Source organism: Tasmannia lanceolata, unplaced genomic scaffold (assembly GCF_043159265.1).
Source record: "Tasmannia lanceolata isolate RefF3 unplaced genomic scaffold, GAP_Taslan_0.1 ptg000020l, whole genome shotgun sequence".
Taxonomy (NCBI): Eukaryota; Viridiplantae; Streptophyta; class Magnoliopsida; order Canellales; family Winteraceae; genus Tasmannia; species Tasmannia lanceolata.
Genome location: NW_027518697.1, coordinates 14549322 through 14569826, shown reverse-complemented (window position 1 = coordinate 14569826; position 20505 = coordinate 14549322). Strand labels below are relative to the sequence as shown.

At 41.3% G+C, this 20505-nt stretch overlaps 1 protein-coding gene across 2 annotated transcripts in view; it reads right to left on the bottom strand.

Moving 5' to 3' along the window:
* Positions 1-20505, bottom strand: part of LOC143854074 (uncharacterized) — a 90093-nt gene that overhangs the window by 57462 nt on the left and 12126 nt on the right. For both annotated transcript variants that reach the window (XM_077363822.1, XM_077363825.1), the window contains exons 6-11: positions 20158-20308; positions 9302-9549; positions 8774-8965; positions 6070-6140; positions 5865-5982; positions 4563-4646 (exon numbers count right to left, since the gene is read on the bottom strand). In XM_077363822.1, coding sequence (XP_077219937.1) covers positions 4563-4646; positions 5865-5982; positions 6070-6140; positions 8774-8965; positions 9302-9549; positions 20158-20308 — 864 coding nt within the window. The remainder of the gene's footprint in view (positions 1-4562; positions 4647-5864; positions 5983-6069; positions 6141-8773; positions 8966-9301; positions 9550-20157; positions 20309-20505) is intronic.

Below are 20505 nucleotides of genomic sequence, written 5' to 3'. Positions count from 1 at the left end.
GAGGCTCGCTTTGCCGCTCCGCACATCTTGCTGCACCAGATTCTTCCGAGCCCTCCTCTACTTCCGTTCCGCCCAACACTGGGCCTCAGGGCTGATGGGGTCTTTATGTCTCATGCGGACTATAACGAGTTACAGCGTCTCAGGTCTACCAGCCATCCCCCGACTGCGACTTTTTCTCAGCCAGGTTGCTCCCCTGCATCTCTTCTTACTAGCTCCAACTCCTGGATCATTGATTCTGGAGAATCCAATCAAATGATAGGTACTTCTTCCTCACTTAGTTCATTTCGTCCCCTTTCTGATCAGTCCATCACACTTGCTGATGGGAGCTCCACTCCTATCTCTGGTGTTGGTGATATTTCTCCTTGTGTTGGACTTACATTGTCCTCGGTTCATTGTGTGCCAAAGTCCCCCTTTAGTGTACTCTTAGTTAGTTAGATTACTAAAAATCTCAACTGTTCTGTCTCATTTTATCCCTCTTATTGCTTGTTTCAGGACTGTTGACTGGGAGGACGATTGGCTCGAGCCGTGAGATTGATGGGCTTTATCGTCTGGACTGTGGCCCTCCTCGTACCATTTTACACAGCTCCAGCGGGGCCTGTGAACTTGGGAAACACCATAGGGTGTCCTTCCCGTCTAGGCCTATTAGTCGGGCCTCACACCCTTTTGATTTAGTGCATTCCGATGTGTGGGTCCCTCACGGACTACCTCTGTTTCTGGTAGACCTAGCAAACGGGTGGGTCGGGTCGACCCGCGGGTCATGCGGGTGCGGGTCACGCGTCAAAATGACCCGCATTCCAACGGGTCAGCAACTAGGTGACCCGTACCCAGTGCGGGTGGGTCGGGTCGACACGCGGGTTACCCGCATGTTTTTCCAAAACAGAGTTTTTATTGGGCGGTGATAAATTCACCCCCTTCTATGTATGAATTCACCCCGTAATTTTCAAAATGGACGGTACAGCCTAGACCATAGGATGATCCAAACCGTCCATTTGATGGCCCACAACATAAATAGATCGTGCCCCAAAATCATTGCCATAGGACGATCTCAACCGTTCGATCTATAGAGGTTTCCATATTGTCAATCCCTCTTTAGATCTGAGGGTTAGAATCATCCTATGCTAATGATTTTTTGGGCACAACCTATTTACATTATGGCCCATCAAATGCACGGTTTGGATCATCCTATGGTGTGGGTTGTACCTTCCAATCATCCATTTTGAAAAATAAGGAGTGTATTCATGCATAGTAAATTAGTAATGCTCATGAGCTGCTGGAAGTTGGGAGTCCTCAAAAAGTGAGATGCTATTAGAAGGGCTGATTTCCAAACACAAGTGGACTATTCCAGCTCAAAAAGTGAGATGCTCTTAGCCCTTGTTCTCATTTTCTATTTTAAAATAAAAAATGTCAAAAAAAATCCAAAAAATGGTGGGTGCCCGCGGGTTGACCCGACCCGACCCTTGTTGTTGCGGGTTGGGTCACCCGCGGATCAGTTTTGGCGGGTCACTAAAACCCCGACCCGTGCCCGCAAATTTGCGGGTGGGTTGGTCGACTCGCGGGCACGGGTCGTGTTTGCCAGGTCTAGTTTTTGGACATCGTTATTTTGTTATTTTTATTGATGATTATTCACGTATGTGTTCGCTTTATTTACTGAAAGATCGCTCAGAAGTGTTCTCTGTTTTTCATACTTTTCATTCAGAAGTTACTAACCAGTTTAATTGCACTCTTAAATGCCTTCGCACTGATAATGCCAGGGAATATTTCTTAAAATCCAACGGTTTTGAGGAATTTCTTTCCACTCGTGGTATCCTACATCAATCTTCCTGCGCTCACACCTCTCAACAGAATGGTGTTGCCGAACGGAAAATGCGATCATTATTGGATGGAGCTCACACTCTCCTCTTCCAGATGCGAGTTCCCAAGTCTTATTGAGGTGATGCAGTTCTCACTGCTAACTATTTGGCCAATCGGCTTCCTTCCTTGGTTTTAGGCAGCTCATCCCCTTTCTCAATTTTACGTCCTCATCATGAGCCATTTCCTCTTACTCCTCGGGTATTCGAGTGTGTTTGCTTTCTCCACAACTTTGGGCCTTGTTTGGATAAATTAGATCCTGAACGATGCCTTTTTCTCGGGCATTCTCGCACCCAGAAAGGTTATCGTTGTCATAGCCCTCAGTTGCGTCGATCTTATGTCTCGGCAGATGTTACCTTCTTCGAGACTGAGCCCTTCTTCCTAAGCTCTCCGGTTACGACCCCTCTCTCTCATTCTTCAGATCTTCCTCTACCAATTCTTGTTCTTCCTAACCCGGTAGTTTGTCCATCTTCATCGTCTCTCTTACCTTCTCCTTCTGTGGTCCATGTTCCAGAGACCTCTCTTCCCCTACAGGTACCTGCTCGGCCTCCAGCTCCAGTCATTCAGTCATTCAGAAGACCTATCAGCGCCGCCATACCTCTGCAGCTCATCCATCTCCGACAGCGCCATCGCCAGCCCATCAAGAGCTCCTTCCTTCCACATCCGAGGTATCTATTGACTCTCTTATTGCCTCTCGCACTCGTTCTCATAGCACTGTTCATCTTAGTTCGTTCTGCAGTTTTGTGTCCTCTCTGTCTTATGTTTCTTTGCTAGAGTCATTGGCTGCAGCACTAGATCACCCGGGGTGGCGCGCTACTATGGACCTTGAGATGGATGCTCTTCAGGCCAATCAGACTTGGGACTTAGTTCCTCTTCCTCCTAGTGCATGCCGTGTTGGGTGTCGTTGGGTCTATACGGTCAAATATTTGTCTAATGGCTCTGTTGAGCGCCTTAAGGCACGCTTGGTTGCCAAATGGTACACTTAGACGTTTGGGGTGGACTATGGTAAGACATTTTCTCTTGTGGCGAAAATTCCTCCAGTACGTGTTCTACTTTCTCTTGGTGTCAATCAAGGATGGCCTCTACATCAGTTGGATGTCAAAAATGATTTTCTTCATGGTGAGCTCACAGAGGAAGTTTACATGGAGCAACCTCCTGGATATGTTGCTCAGGGAGAGATGACATCCTTTGTGTGTCGATTGAAGAAATCCATTTACGGTCTCAAGCAGTCTCCTAGAGCATGGTTTGGAAGGTTCAGTGATGCCATTATGCGCTTTGGTATGAAGCAGTGTGCAGTTGATCATTCTGTTTTCAACTGTCAGTCTACAGTTGGGTGTGTACTCTTGATAGTCTATGTCGATGACATCATCATCACTGGCAGTGATACAGCTGGGATCCAGGAATTGAAGACCTTCTTGCAAAATGAGTTCTCTACCAAAGATTTGGGTCGTCTTAGATGCTTCTTGGGTATTGAAGTTGCATATTCGACAAAGGGGATCTCTCTCTCACAGAGGAAATATGTCTTAGATTTGCTTGAAGAGACAGGTTATCTTGGAGTGAAACCTGTCTCGGTTCCCATGGACTCAAATGTGAAGTTACTACCTGAAGAGGAAGACTTGTTAGATGACCCAGGCAGATGCAGGAGGCTGGTTGGTAAACTTATCTACCTTACAGTTACACGCCCAGATATCTCCTTTGATGTTGGTGCTGTCAGCCAACATATGAGTTCACCTCATACTTCACACTAGGCAGCAGTTCTTCAGATTCTTCAGTATTTGAAAAGTGCTCCAGGTAGAGGCTTGCTATTCAAGAAACATGGACATCAGAAAATAGAAGGGTACACAGATGCAGATTGGCAGGATTTCCAGCTGATAGGAGATCTACCACAGGATACTGCACATTTGTGGGAGGTAACCTTGTGTCATGGCGAAGTAAGAAACAGGACGTTATCTTCAAATCTAGTCCAGAGGCGGAGTATAGAGCTATGGCACACACAACTACACAAGTGGAGAGCTCATGTGGTTACGCTCTTTCTTGTCAGAGATCGCCTTCTCCTCATCATCTCCTTGTTATATTGTGACAACAAGGCAGCGATTCACATTGCCACAAATCCAGTCTTTCATGAGAGAACTAAACATATCGAGGTTGATTGCCACTTCATCCGGCATCGGATTCAAAAAGGAGAAATATGCACAGTGTTCACTAAATCGGTGGACCAATTAGCGGATATGTTTATCAAGCCATTGAACAAAGCCAAATTAAGTGATAATTGTGGCAAGCTAGGAATGTTTGACGTATACATTCCAGTTTGAGGGGGAGTGTTAGTGTATGTATATGACTATGGACATATTGGTCTTTTGTATATCTCTCATTATATATAAAAATACATAAGTGAGGGGGAGACTCCCTAACTCACTAACTTTCTCTCTCATTTTCTTCCTCAACATATAATAAACAAAAGCATTGTTGGTTTTACTTTGGAACCCATGAAGTCCCTTTCTCTTCTCTTTGCCTTTTCTTCTCTCTTATTCCCTCTTTTCTTCTTCTCCCTTACACCTAATTAACTAAAAATGGAAACTTAGTCTACCAATGTTCAATTATGATAAAAAAATCATTGTTTTGAATAATATAAGCAGAACTAGCTAGAAAATAGTATAATATAACTTCTGCCTTAAAAAGTTAAAACAACAAAAACCAATATAATAATAAGGTACCTGTTCAATTCTATAAAAAGGTGCAAGGTGGCTGTCAAAATATTGTTTCTCCTCTGCAGCCTTACTCCCATGCCCCACCCACAGCTAGAATAAAACATATGCTAAAAGTCAACCTTTGTATGAGTGGAAGCAGCAAATAATATAATCATTGGAAAATTATAGAATCAAGAATACATGAGATAGAACCCCCAACAAGAACTTATAAATTATGGAATGTAACATTGTCCGTAGCTTCTAAAAAAATTTATCAAAAATTATATCATGTTACATAACATAGAGTGAAATAGGCCTCAGAGGTTTGCTTATTAGCAATTGCAGTATAATCAGTTCATTGCCGCAGGGTCCCACACCAAAAGGACTTGCATTAGAAGACATCATTTGGTAATATCAAATGGTTTCAAAACAAGTTACAAATTGCAATGTCGAGAATCTTAGCATATTTTAATTCCTGACAAAGCTAGTTCTTCGGTATCTCTAACCACTGAAATTGTGAAGTCAAATTATCAAGGAATTTCGACCTAAACATATTTCCAATGAGTCCTTTAAATTTGTAAAAATAAATTTCAATAGTCATCAAGAATCAAGATTTAGTCAAAAAAGTCAAACTTTGTTGAGAATCGTGATTTTAAAATTGCTTAAAAAGCTTTCACGTGAACAAAAGTTTGGTGTACTATTTAAGAGGGCCCTTGGGAAATATTTTTCAAAAAGCTAACTTTTTGGTCATTTCATGATTTTAGATGTCTGCTTCGGTAGTACTTTACAAATTAGAGATTTATAGGAAAAAATATATTAAGATTTTTATTGCAAATAACAATTCATTTTGGGAACAGAAAGGATGAAAAGGCAATGTATTCTTCGATATTGCGTGTTTATAGAGTTGGGGGATATTATGGTGTCCCTTTCTGATCTTCACTGCTCCCACATTCATTGTAAAAGAAATTTTCTGCCAGATAAATAATTGATTTTGGTGTTTCTTATAGAGAATTATTATCTAGGAATGTAGTTTCTCTTTCTCAATTTACTTTTACTTTCTATTTTTTCTGTCTTGTTTGGGCCCTTGTTGTGAGTCTCATAATTTCAGCTTGGTCTCTTCTTTGTTCCCTTTTTTTTCTTTTAATATAGAATGCATTTGTTCGTAAAAAAAAAGTAAAAAAAAAAGGATTGTGATCTGAATAGTCAAGCACATCCCATGAAGATGTGGCTCCAGGGTATTTAGTTACCTTTATGAGTCATGTTAAAGAGAGCTTATTATAAGCTTGGATACTTGGCTCAAAAGGAAGTCCAAAGATGCCAGTATGATACCTTCTCAGGCCGAGTCTCCACTTTGAAACGTATTAGCCCTAAGCAAAGTATAAGAGTAACCGCCAATGACCCACACAACACAAGTGATGGGTTTCTAGCAACCCATGTTCCATACCTCCTGTATACGGACAACAAATTAGGTAGTAAATCAAAACCCCGTTAGCCTAGATTAATATAATGAATCTTGGATGAGGTACACAGCAACCTATAGAAACTTGACATGTAGCTTTGCACCAGAGAAAGTTGCAGCCCATTCATCCTCCTTGGACTCTCTTCCTGCATATGGTAATAATAAGAATCAAGAACATAAAGTGAAAACTGAAGTAATGCAATTCAAAATATCTTCAATCCATATAGTTTATTACTAACAGAATGAAAATGACCCATGATCAGAGCATCAATAATGTCAAACGGGCGAGAAGCTAAAAAAAAAAGCACTCGAACTTAAAAACTGAACACAAAACCAAACATGTTAAAGATAATGCACAATGATGCAGGATTCAAGCTGTTACTAATGGCATTCCTGTCCTTGGCATATTCTTTTTTGTCTCATTATTTTGTCTTCTCGTTAGTTGTTATTTTCTTGGAAAACTCATGTATAATTCCCTCTTTACACATGGTTAGTCAACTAATCAAGGGTGTTAATCTAAATATCAATCAGCACAAATAAAGGAAATGACAATGGGAACAGCATGTGTTATCTTCTCCTTTATCATTCCTATTCTTTATTTGAAGACAGATTGTGTGTAGTAAATCACTACAAATAACAAAGGAACCAAGTTCAATAGAGTAAGACTGAATAAAAATAGTATAGAGATAATTATAAACAATAATTACTCTAGTTATGGATGAACTTACGGAGGGTATCCAGGACGACGTGCCGTGGTGTATGTTATTTGCAGATGACATAGTATTAATTGACGAAACCAAAGCAGAAGTTAATGCTAAGTTAGAGTTATGGAGAACTACTTTGGAATCCAAAGGTTTTAGACTGAGCAGGTTTACGACAGAGTATATGGAGTGCAACTTCAGTAATGTAAGGAGGCGAGGATGTAGTAAATATGACTGGATAGGAGGTACCTAAGAGGGATATCTTTCGCTATCATGGTGCAATCCTACATATGGAAGGAGAGATTGAAGAGGGTGTTAACCACATAATAAGAGCAAGTTGGTTGAAGTGGAAGCATGCTTCAGGAGTTCTATGCGACTGTAAAACACCTACCGAGTTGAAGGGAAAGTTTTATAAGACAACTGTAAGGCCAGTCACGTTGTACGGCTCAGAATGTTGGGCCACCAAGAAGCAGCAAGTGCATAAGATGAGTGTGGCGGAGATGCGAATGCTTGCATGGCATTTGTCATGTATTGTTTGTATACACACGTCCATATGGTCATAGTCATGCAATATAGACGGGTTATGGCTGCTTGGATGAAGATAGATCATGGAGCAATTGAGGGTTACACTATCACTTAAGTTTGGATTAAAGGCAATTCCCTTAATACTATATCATGACTCAGAGAAGATAGTAATCCTCCTTGGGGACTAAGAAGTTACTTTCAAGATATGAACTTTACCTTCAAGATATGAAAGATTGGTTATACATGTAGAAGACTCCAAGGAAACAAAGCAAGGCATGTGCCTCCAAGGAATGTGATAAAGGCCGATGGTACTCTTATACAGTCCAAATCCATAAGAGTGAAAGAGAAACATCATAGTTAGAATGTGTATCATTCAATTCCACATAGATGCAGAAGCCAAAGAAGTCAGTGTTAGCAAGAGGATATAAAGGCATCCTTCAGAACGAGTGAGAAATCCATCAGGGAAGGGCCCTTCTTTCTTGCACCATAAGTTTGCATAAATCTGTCAAGAGAATCTCCAACATATTAGAGTCCTGGCGGCATAAACAAGAAGGGGCAAAGGATCTCTTCCTCATCACTCCCAAGCACTCGGATGTATCAGAAGGACGACCGTAACTGTGTACTATAAAGATCAGGAAAGAGCTAATTAAAGTTCACCTCTTGAATAGATATATATACGAAGGATCACGATAATTGTGTTCTAATAAGATCTAGAATAAAAAGGTAAAGATGGAGTAGTTGTTGAATACAAGAAGGAAGTATTATTGAGCATATAAGGCCAACAAAGATGCTTATTAATGCCTCCTTGTATACTACACCAGAGACTGAAGTCAGCAAGTAGAGTTTTGTCTGAAAAATAAAATACTAAAATTAAAACAAAACTAGTTCATAATCAAACAAAGAAAAGCGTAGTAGAATCGCCGACAGTCAAATTGTAACAGTTCTCTGGTAAGTTCTTAGGACTGTTAAAGTAAACTATACTTGTCGCTTTGAAATCTTGAACTGTAAACAGTTCATAGAATACAACTTGGATGAGAACTATCTGTGTTGGGCAGGAGCCCAATGCAATGCACATGAAGGATAAATTATCAAACACAATATAAATAATATGTAACAGTCAAATTCATAACACACGAGGACAAGCAGATATAGAAATAAGTGTTCCACAAGGTACGAAAACATAAGAGTAAAAATATTTCCCTGACTTCAATGTCATTCCACTTGTCTGACATGGAAAAATGAAATGATGTAGATACATAGATTTATGGACAAAGATTTAGAGTCTTCATGAACAATACTACAACATTTTCTTAATTCATATCCTTCAGTGACACTGATCAAAAAGTACAACAATGGAAAACAGAGACCAATCTACGGGAGGGTGTTAGGTCAGGTACACAGACAAGTCAAAGCTAGATTGCCACTAAGTTTCCTTAAAGAACCACTCTGTTATACTAATGCAAGTGTACAAAATCCAAGTCATAAGGTTGGATTTATTCAATGATGATGCCAAAGAAATTGTCACTAAATACCCCGAGCAAATGGTAAAGTACCTGCAAAGAGCGGCAATCATCTTTCTGCTTGTTCACAGAATGGAGTTCACTTTCATACTTGACATTCAGCAAAGGTTTCCTTCTAGACGAAGAGCTCCTCCTTCCCGTTGTTCTGTGAAACAAACCCCATCCAAAAAATGCAGAAACTAAAAGAATATATAGAATTGCTAATGATAATTCTATACATTTGACCTGCATAGATCAAAAATGAAATAAAGTTAGACACAAAATCACAAAAGGTATTCGAGGTTTAAGATCCACAGAAGGGACTAAAGATATAGCAGGGGTGATTCATTACTTATATTATGCAAAAATAGCTTGGTCAACAATATGTCCGCATCAAAATGCACATGAATATGTCAATAAGCAATCTGCATAATGGTTTGAAATTTCGGACGAAATCCGAAATTTTGGATTTCGGCCAGGACCGAAACCGAAACCGAAATTTCAAACCTTGATCTGCATCCTAGATGTTGACGAATCGAAGAAAATCAAAGATAATATACTCTATATTGCATTGGCTCTTACCTTAAGAGACCCAATTCTAATAGAGCAAGAACCTTTATCCTGTGGAGCAGGAGGTGCGGAATCAGAGCATGCTGGAGAAGAAGGACAATCACCACAAGAACAACCCAATGAAGTGTCACCACATGAATACACAGATATATTCATAGGCTTCATCCCATATGACTCGGGAACTTTTGATCGGAAATTAATTGCATATGGTGAACCAGGCACACCAAGTTCTGCTTGCCTACCAATAAATGCAAACCACTCTACAGAAAACAATCAAGAAATGAATGTATTTTTAGTTGACAGAAAATCAGAAAATACAGATCAATAAAAGAAATAAAAATAACACCCTATTTTTGGAGAGAAATACTTTGAAGATCTCTTTAACATTGTTTGATAATGTTTTTTCCAGTGAAATCTTAAAAAATCCATCTCTCTACTACACTTCAGCAATAATAATCACCTCTTTCAACCAAATGGCTAAAAAAGGATGACTAAGGACAAATTACTCTCAAACCCATATGATTCAATAAAGATACAACCTGATTGGACAACTCAACAACCACATAATTCATTCTATATAAGAGAAAGAACCATTATTGGATCCCATTCATGAGAATAACAAAAACCAATCCAACAGGATCCATGACCTTTCAAATAGGGAGAGAATCCCTCTTTGCACAACAAATGATAGTGAGTATATTTGATCTAAATAGCGCACCCAATCCCTAACATACTACTTCCACCTCTAACATACTACATCCACCTCTGCAACTACAGAAACTTCCATACCCAGATGGCCAGCATATTTAAGAACTAGATTTCCCCATAAGAATGAAACCATCAACCTTATTCTGAATCAGCCAGATTTCTTTCGCTGCCCCAATCAAAGTAAAGCTTGATTGAAACAGCAGGGAGAGAAGGTTGCAGATTATGAAGACAGTCATGTCCATGGAACTCAAATGCAAGGTTTTAAATTACGATTTCAGTTTCACTTTTGGCCATTAGAGAAACGGAAACATTTTGGCTTCAATACAAAATTTCAGACGCAATCTTGTAAAATAAGGAAAACATTTCGGTACAAAATCACAGCCAAAATCCATGTAAGATTCTTCACCACTGGTGTTTCTTTTTATTTGTTTCATTGTTTTAGAAATTTCTTAAAAAAAATCTCGTTTTGCTTCTCTTTTATGTGAGTGGAGTTGATTTTTGTTAGGGTTTCTGTTGAAATGTTGACATTTTGCCAAGAACTTTGCTTTTTATCTGAAAAATTGCACGGATCGCATATTTCAACCGAAACATTACCGAAATCCCAAAATTTTAAGCGAAATCAGGTATTTTTCCGAATCCAGATGGATTTCGTTTCGGTAGCAACCGAAATCGAAATATTTTTGATGAAATTTTAAACCATGTCCAAATGTGGTCATGTGATGTGATTTAGGAGCTCATGATTAGTCTTTTATATTATTGTTATTGTTGAGAGAGAAGAAGAGAAGAAAATAGTCAATAGTTAGTTGGAGATAGCTCCCCTTGCTTTTGTATTATATAAAGAGAGAAAAGTACAAAGACTAAATTGACGTTGGACATATTACACACTTCTAACACTCCCCCTCAAGCTGGAATGTATATACCATTTCTAGCCTGTTACAGATGTCATGTAGTTTAGCTTTGCTCAAGGGTTTGGTAAAAGAATCAGCTAGCTGATCTGCTGATCGAGTGAAAGTAGTGGATATCTCTCCCAGTTAGATTCTCCGTCGTATGAAATGGCAATCCACCTCTATATGCTTGGTGCGCTCATGAAAGACTGGATTGTTAGCAATGTGAATAGCAGCCTTATTGTCACAATACAACTGAGATGGGGATGATGATGAGAATCCAATCTCAGATAGAAGAGAGCGCAGCCAAATAAGCTCAATACTAGTATGGGACATGGGTCAATATTCGGCTTCAGCACTCGACTTTTTTTTTTGAATGGTAGCAATTATATTAAAAGAAGACTGAGGGTGTCCCCCTTACAACACAGAAAAATAAAACAAACTATGGTAATACAATTAGGGCGGGAGAAAATCATAGAGTTCTAAAGCCTGCAGCGATACGCCAACTTTTGCTAACTTATCTGCTACGTCATTAGCAGAGCGCCTCACATGATTAAAAGTTACCGGCCGCCCCTGTAAGATATCTGTAATCTCGTCAAAGAATTTAAGAAAGCGCCACGGGGGAGTCCGAGGTCCCCTGAGCCATCTTATAACATTCAGCGAGTCACCCTCCACAACACAGCTGTCTGATATTTCCCTAACCAAGCTTACAATGCCTTGATGCGCTGCCCTTACCTCAGCCTCATTCGAATCCGCTATGCCGAGTGGGCCAGAAAAAGCCTTCAGGACGACACCGTTGCTATCTCGTAATACTCCACCAATCCCTGCAGGGCCTGGGTTGCCCAAGCTTGAACCTGCTTCTTACTTCGCTAGGACACTAAATTACCTCCAACAAAGTTACAATATTCAGTCGTGGATCTTCTATCTGCCGGTGACCCTCCCCAACCAGCACCACAAAACCCTTCTAACTTCTGATGGCCATATCTTTTGAAAAGCAGCCCTTTTCTTGGAGCGCAATTCAAATATCGAAGGATCTGAATCACAGCTGCCCAATGGGAGGTACGCGGAGCACTCATGAACTGGCTAACAACCCCCACTGCATATGAAATATATGGGCGAGTGACCATGAGGTATATGAGCTTCCCAACTAGCCGTCGGTATCTGTCGGATCATCTAACAAGTCGCCCTCTTCTGGGAGTAGCTTTCTATTTGTGTCCATGGGATTAGCAGTTGGTTTCATATCCAAAGATCCAGTTTCATCTAGCAGATCTCATACATACTTTCGCTGTGAGAGGTAGAGACTACTACCCGAGTAAGCTACCTCAATCCCCAAAAAAAATATCGAAGGCGTCTAAGGTCTTCTGTGGAGAATTCTATTGCAGAAAAAGCTTCACCTTTATATACTTGTTGTGTCACTCACCGTAATGATATTATCATCCACATAGACTATGAGAAGAACATAGCCGGCATCTGGCTGCTGACTACACACTGAATGGTCAGCAGCACATTGCTTCATGTCGTATCGCATGATAGCATCACTAAACTTCCCAAACCAAGCTTGAAAAGATTGTTTGAGGCCGTACCATTTGTGAAGCCGACATACTAAGGAGGACATCCCCCCCTGAGCAACATTTCTGAGAGGTTGCTCCATATACACCTTCTCAGCCAAGTCTCCATGAAGGAAGGCATTTTTGACATCTAGCTAATATAATGGCCACCCGTTGTTGACGGCTAGAGAGATAAGTACATGGAATGAGGGGATTTTGGCAACAGGAGAAGGTCTAAGTGTAGTCAACCTCGAAAGTCTGAGTATACCGTTTGGCAACCAAGCACGCCTTAAGGCGCTCAACTGTCCCATCTGGAAAATATTTGATGGCATAGACCCATCGACAGCCCACAGGTTGAGAAGCTATATCCCAAGTATGATTAGCCTGAAGAGCGGCCATCTCACTGTCCACAGCAGCACGCCAACCGAGATGAGCAAGAGCTTCCTACACAGACAGAGGGAAAGAAAGAGAAGACAAAGTGGCGACAAAGCTACGAGAAGACGTGGTTAAATAATCATGTTAGAATATATGCAAAATGCCTAAGCGCATTGTTGTCTTTGTACCTTATTATCTCTTAATATAAATACACAAGTGAGAGGGAGATCTCTCCAACTCACTCTCTTCTTCTCTCATTCCCTTCTCTAACATGGTATCAGAGCCCGAGGATTTTGATCACCTAAAGACCACCATAGCCACCCCTCTTTACCTATCCCCGCCCTCCCTCCCTCTGCTCCCACCCTCCCTCTCCCTCCACGCCAACCCCCTCGCCTCCCTCCCTCTGCCCTGACCAGCCCCCTCCCCCACTCGCCCCCGCCCTCCGCCCTCTCTCAGCCAGCCCCCGCACCTCCCTTCCTCTGCCCCGACCAGCCACCCGCCAGCACTCGATTGTCGCCAGCTTACAGCCGCATTGAATAGTTCTTTTGACACCTGCCAATGGCATTGTCTTCTTGGCCACCCTTCTCTTCAGCGGCTTCAACAGACACCTATTGTTCCTGGATCTGTTTCCTCTTTTCAATGCGAGTCATGTGAACTCAGGAAACACCATAATGTGTCTTTTCCATCCCAAGTAATCAGTAGAGTGTCAAGTCTTTTTGCGTTAGTTCATTCTGATGTATGGGGGCCCTCTAGGGTCGCATCTTCTTCTGGTTATAAATATTTTATTTTTATTGATGACTGTTAAAGTATAAAAGAATAAATAACGCCTTCTCCAACAGCTTGAGCTTTTGGAGTAACAGGTAGTTTCACATGGTATCAGAGCAAAGGTCCTGAGTTCAAGCCTCCTTGATAGCAAAAATCCACATGCAATGGCCAAACCCAAAAGAGGGACCGCATGTGACACATGTAGGGCAACCCTAAAAAGAGGGGCCACACTTGAGGGAGAGTGTTAAAGTATAAAAGAATAAATAACGCCTTCTCCAACAGCTTGAGCTTTTGGAGTAACTGGTAGTTTCACAATGACTATTCGCGTATGACATGGTTATTTTTACTTAAAGACTTCTGAGGTCTTTCATGCTTTTAGCACTTTTCATGCTGAAATCACAAATCAATATAATTACTCTCTCAAATGTATGCGCACTGATAATGCTAGGAAATAGTTCTCTCGCTCAAAGGAATTTCAGGATTACCTCTCCACTCACGGCATCATTCATCAGTCCTCTTGTGCCTTACACCTCTCAATAAAATGGTGTTGCTGAGAGGAAACTACGTTCCTTACTTGATGTGGCCCGCACCCTGCCTTTTCAAATGTGGGTGCCTAAAACCTATTGGCTGCTTTTTAGCTAGTAGTCTCCCTTCCTCGGTTCTTCGTGGCGGCTCACCCTTCACGGTCCTACACCCTCAGCGGGATCCTTTCCCTCTCACGCCCTGGGTATTTGGGCGTGTTTGCTTCGTTCACAACCTAAGTCCTGGTCATGATAAGTTGGACCCTCGATCGGGCTACTCTCGTACCCAGAAGGGCTCTCGTTGTTACAACTCTAGTCTCCGCAGGTGGTTTGTGTCTGCCGATGTGACAGTCGTTGCGTCTGAGCCATTCTTCAGTCATTCGCACGAGCTTAGTCCAGTTGTTCTCAACTCAGCGATTCCTCTTCATCTTCCGGTTCTTGCTGACCCAGTTGTGCTATCCCCTCCGCCTTTATTTGTGTCAGTGGATCCCCCAGCATCAAACCCTACACCCTTACCGACCCTTACCGGTTTCGGCAAGATACCTCTTCATCTTTCGGTTCTTGCTGACCCAGTTGTGCTATCCCCTCCGCCTTTATCTGTGTCAGTGGATCCCCCAGCATCAGACCCCTATGAAGACCTAGAGGCGTCAGCGTTTAGATCCACCACCAACTCCACTCCAGGCATCGTCTTCTCAACCGGAGATACCGGCCTCTTCTTCTCAGGTTCCCTCTTCTGTGTTGCTTTCTGACTTTCTTATTACTTCGCGCACTCGTTCCCATTCTACTCCATATCCTATTTCTAACTTTGTTTCATAGGATAATCTAACCCCCACTTTTCGAGGCTTTGTGTCTTCCCTGTCTTCTATCTCTTTACCGCAGTCTATGGCCGAGGCTCTCGCTCACCCAGATGGCGTGCCGCCATGGATCTAGAGATGGGTGCCCTTCACACAAATCAGACTTGGGGTTTAATTCATCTGCCTTCTGGTGCTCACCCTATGGGGTGTCGATGGGTGTTCTCTATTAAATGCTTACTGGATGGGACTTTTGGTGTTGATTACACTGAGACATTCTCTCCTTTTGCAAAGATTCCATCTGTTCGTGTCTTGCTTTCTCTGGTAGTTAATCATGGTTGGCCACACTATCAATTGGATGAGAAAAATGCCTTCCTCCATTCCGACCTCACTGAGGAGGTGTATATGGAGCAACCTCCAGAGTATATTGCTCAAGGGGAGATGTCCTCCTCTGAGTGTCGCTTGTGAAAATCTCTCTAAGGCTTAAAGCAATCTCCGCAAGCATGGTTTGGGAGGTTCAGTGAGGCTGTCATGCGTTTTGGCATGAAACAATGCGTCGTAGATCACTGTTTTTAGCCATCAGTCTGCGGCTGGCTGCATACTTCTGATAGTATATGTTGATGATATTATCATTACCGGCAGTAACTCAGGGGGTATACAAAAATTGAAGACTCTCTTGCAGAAAGAGTTCTCTACCAAGGATCTGGGTCGCCTAAGGTACTTTCTTGAGATAAAGGTAGCATATTCTTCTCGAGGTCTCTCTCTATCAAAAAGAAAGTACGTGTTGGATTTATTAGATGAGACAGGAAATCTTGGAGTGAAACCTGCATCTGTGCCCATGGATCCTAATATGAAGCTTATAATATAAGAGGGCGGCTTGTTGGATGACCCTAGCAGAGATAGGAGGTTGGTTGGTAAGCTCATATGTCTCACAGTTACTTGCCCAGACATCTCATATGCTGTAGGAGTAGTTAGTCAGTATATGAGCTCACCACGTACCTCTCACTGGGCTGCAGTAGTCCAGATTCTCAAGTACTTGAAAGGCGCTCCAGAAAGAGGATTGTTGTTTAAAAGGCATGGTCATATGAAGATTGAAGGATTCTCTGAAGAAGATTGGGCCGGATCTGCAGCAGATAGGAGATCAACCACTAGATATTGCACCTTTGTAGGAGGTAACTTGGTGTCGAGGCAAAGCAAGAAACAAGACGTCATAGCAAAGTCCAGCGTCGAAGCCGAATACAGGGCCATGGCACACACGAGTACAGAACTTATCTGATTGCGTTCGTTTTTGTCTGAGATTGGTATTGCTCCTTCTTCTCCTTCTCAGTTGTATTATGATAATAAGGCTGCAATTTATATTTGCTACCAATCCAGTCTTCCATGAATGAACGAAACACATTGAGGTGGACTGCCATTTCATTCGTCAGAAAATCCAGAAGGGGGAGATATGCACAGTTTTCACTCGACCTGTGGATCCGTCAGCTGATATGTTTACAAAGTCCTTAAACAAATCTAAGTTGAGCGATATTTGTAACAAGCTAGGAATGTATGATATATACATTCCAGCTTGAGGGGAGTGTTAGAATTTATGTGTTGAAGAGGAGAGGACGAGAGAAGAGAAAGAGATGGAGAGAAAAAGAGTGAGTCTCCCCCTCAAGCTGGAATGTATATATCATACATTCCTAGCTTTTTACAAATGTCACTCAACTTAGCTTTTTGTTCAATGGCTTTGTCAACATATCAGCTAGTTGATCCACGGATCTAGTAAACACTGTGCATATCTCTCCCTTCTGGATTATGTGACGGATGAAATGGCAATCGACCTCAATGTGCTTGGTTCTCTCATGGAAGACCCGATTTGTAGCAATATGGATCGCAGCTTTATTGTCAAAATACAGCTGAAAAGGAGAGGAAGGGGGGAATTCGATCTCTAATAAAAGGGAGAATAACCAAATAAGGTCTCCATTTGTGACTGCCATGGCTCTATATATTTCACTTTCGTACTAAATTTGGATATAACATCTCGTTTCTTACTGTGCCATGACACAAGGTAACCTCCTATGAAGGTGCAATATCCTGTAGTAGATCTCATGTCAGCTGGAGATCCTGCCCAATCAACATTTCTGTACCCTTCTATTTTCTGATGCCATACTTCTTAAGCAATAAGCATCTTCCTGGAGCGCCTTTCAAGTACCAAACAATTTGAAGCACCGCTACCCAATGAGAAGTACGAGAAGAGCTCATATATTGGCTGACAACTCCAACAGCAAAGGAGATGTCTGGGCAAGTGACTGTGAGGTATATGAGCTTACCGACTAGTCTCATGTACCTGCCAGGGTCATCTAATAAATCTCCTTCTTCAGGTAGAAGTCTGACATTCGGATCCATGGGAACAGAAGCAGGTTTCAATCCAAGATAACATGTCTTGTCAAGTAAGTCCAATACATAATTCCTCTGCAAGAGGAAGATGCCCCTTATGGAATAGGCTACCTCAATGCCAAGAAAGTACATAAGACGACCTAGGTCTTTGGTGGAAAATTCTTTCAGCAATAAGGGTCTTCAGCTGCTGAATCCCCACTAAATCAACTCCAGTAATGATAGTGTCATCGACATAAACTATCAAGAGAACACAGCCAGAAGCAGAATGATGGCTGAAGACGAAGTAATCTACTGCACATTGCTTCATGCCAAACCACATGCAAGCATCACTAAATTTCCCAAACCACGCTCTAGGAAACTGCTTGAGGCCGTAGTAGATTTCTTCAAGCGACATACTAAGGAGGAAATCTCCCCCTGAGCATCATACCCCTGCAAAAGATAAACGAAAATTCACACACGCAGAACACACAGATTTACGCGGTTCACCCAGTATGGTATGGGCTACGACCACGGCAGAGCGATAAGCCAACGATTCCACTATTCTGAAGAAGAGATTACAAAAGCCCTCACAACTCTCTCTCAGCTGGTCCTGATATCACACCCTATATATAGCGTTCTGAGATGCGTTACAATAAAGGGAAAAATCCTAATTCCTGCTAATACAAAACTACCCCCAGTTGGGAAAAAGTGGACAGTACTTTCCAGATTAGACTGAGATCAAGACTCACCAATAACAATGGGTAATAGGGTCAATGCTCCACGTCATGGGCCCAACCTTGATGGGCTTAGTAACAACGAACTCAAGCTATGTTGGACGAAAACACGGACATGCTAGCCGAGATTAGAGTTGCCCTTAAATCGCATTAGCAAACATATTGGGCTTGAGGCTTCCAAAAACTTCGTAACTCTTAGGAACACACGCCTAGTCTATCCAAATGTGCAAGTTAAGGCAAGACGAAAGCACATTCATGGAGGCGTCGGTAATTCATCCAATACAGACCATGTGGCTGGTTGTTTGAACCCTACTCCTAGCAAAACCAGTAAATGATGAGGATAGAATTGACCTTGAAAGAGGAAATGATCAGTGCTCAACATGAGGAAACGAATGAGCAATCTCGTGAAGGCGAGCATGATGAAACAGTACATGATAAGGATCATATGAAAACAGCTTGTGTGACTCAGAGCAGGGTAAGTAAGTTCATTAATATTGTCATGTGTTCCCCTGAGCCAGGACTACTAGATGATTTGAGTCCATCATTCTTGTAGTTGATAGGTTCTTTGATGGGTCTCATTTCAGTTTGATAGTACATAGTACATACTACTCCCAACCAAATGGACGGACAGAAATGATCAGTCATAGTTTAGGGCATTTGTGGAAGTGCTTAGCTGTAGAGGGATATCATCGATAGAACTTCATTTTATCCATGACAGATTTTACATGCTATAGTTCCATAACTAATCCCTTTGATTGTGGCATTCCCATTCCACACCTCCTAGGCTGTACTATACTTCCATGTTCTATCCTAAGAAAGGAATTGCCAAGGCCGACATGTTCCTCCACTGTATCAAAGAGATGCTAGAGAGCTTGCGATAGTATTGAGGAAAGTGAGGTGGCCGCTGATCAGTTTCAGAGAGAGCACTTCTACAATATGGGAGCCCTATTGACGACATTATCTCGACACTTTTGACTCGTGATTGGACTAGATCATCATTAGGGCCTAGGAGACTTACCAGAGCTTAGTATTATCGATTCGCTGACTTGTCACATGTTGGAACTTAAGATATGGATGTTCGGTTGAAGGAGGTCCACCATAGATGCGTCCAACCTTCAACACTAGCATACGTTGCAGCTTATTTTAATTACCTTAAGGCGGTCATACTCACAGCTGTTAAAGTATAAAAGATTTAATAACACCTTCTCCATCAGTTTAAGCTCTTGGAGTTATTGGTTGTTTGACATGGTATCAGAGCCAAAGGGTATCAGAGCCAAAGGTCCTGAGTTCAAATCTCCTTGATAGCAAAAATCCACATGCAATGGCCAAACCCAAAAGAGGGGCCACATGTGCCACGTGTAGGCCAACCCTAAACAAAGAGGGGCCACACGTGAGGGGTGTTAAAGTATAAAAGATTTACTAACACCTGCTCCATCAGCTTAAGCTTTTGGAGTTACTGGTTGTTTGACAACAACTCCATGTCAAAACAATGTATGCTCAGTCCTCAGATGCCTCTAGAAAAAAAAGGAGGCCCTCGACGACAACAATCTCACAAGATTTAAAGAAATGAAATTCTGGAGCTCAGATACAAGATTTCCAATAAATCCTTAAATACATTGTTTTTTTTTAAACAATTTTATTTTTTTTATTTTTTTTTAAACAATCCATAAATACATTGTTATTACCCCATGGATGTTTTTTTTACTCCTACACTTGCATTTTTGAGCTAGACATACAACATTCAGACTGAATATTTTTTCTCAGAAAAACATATTCATATGGAATAATACAAACGCTGAGTACACTAAAAATGACCCGTCGGTACAAAGCAGTCTACCACATGCAGCTAGAAATGACAAATTTCCATCCTTAGCATTCAGGGATTGAAGACATAATGCAAAACCAATTGACCTAAACAATAAATAAAGAGTAGCAATAGAAGTAAGAATTGTTTTAGACATGCAAAAAGTTTTGCTAAAAAAATTGTGAAGATCCAACACATTTGACAAGGTTCCTTCATTTATCAACGAAAGTGTAATTAATCAATTGAGAAACTTAGATACAATTCACACGTAAAATGAGTTCATACCCAAAATTAGAATTGATCCTAACTATTATGAAATATATATAATACACAATAATATGAAGAAAAATATTTTAGTTAAAATTCAGTAGCATCTCTCACCTTTAAAACTTTTAGCACCAGCACCAATAAATTCCAAGGCCCGAGTGTTCATAGTCCCAAACTTTACATCTTTGCAAGAGTTATACAGCTCTTCACCAAACGAGTCAGTTACATAAAAGTCAATTCCATCCACAGTCAAATTGTTATTAACCTAAAACAAAAAAATAAATAAGTTTCTGTCGATGAAGCAATTACTCGTCAAAGTCCGACAAACACGTACAAAAGATATTTTTTCATAAGGGAATGATGCAACTCTTCCAATGACGAAACTACCATATTGCAAATGAAAAAAATAGTTGAAACAGAAAATGTTCATAAACATGCAGAACATTAAAAGTTAAATCACGG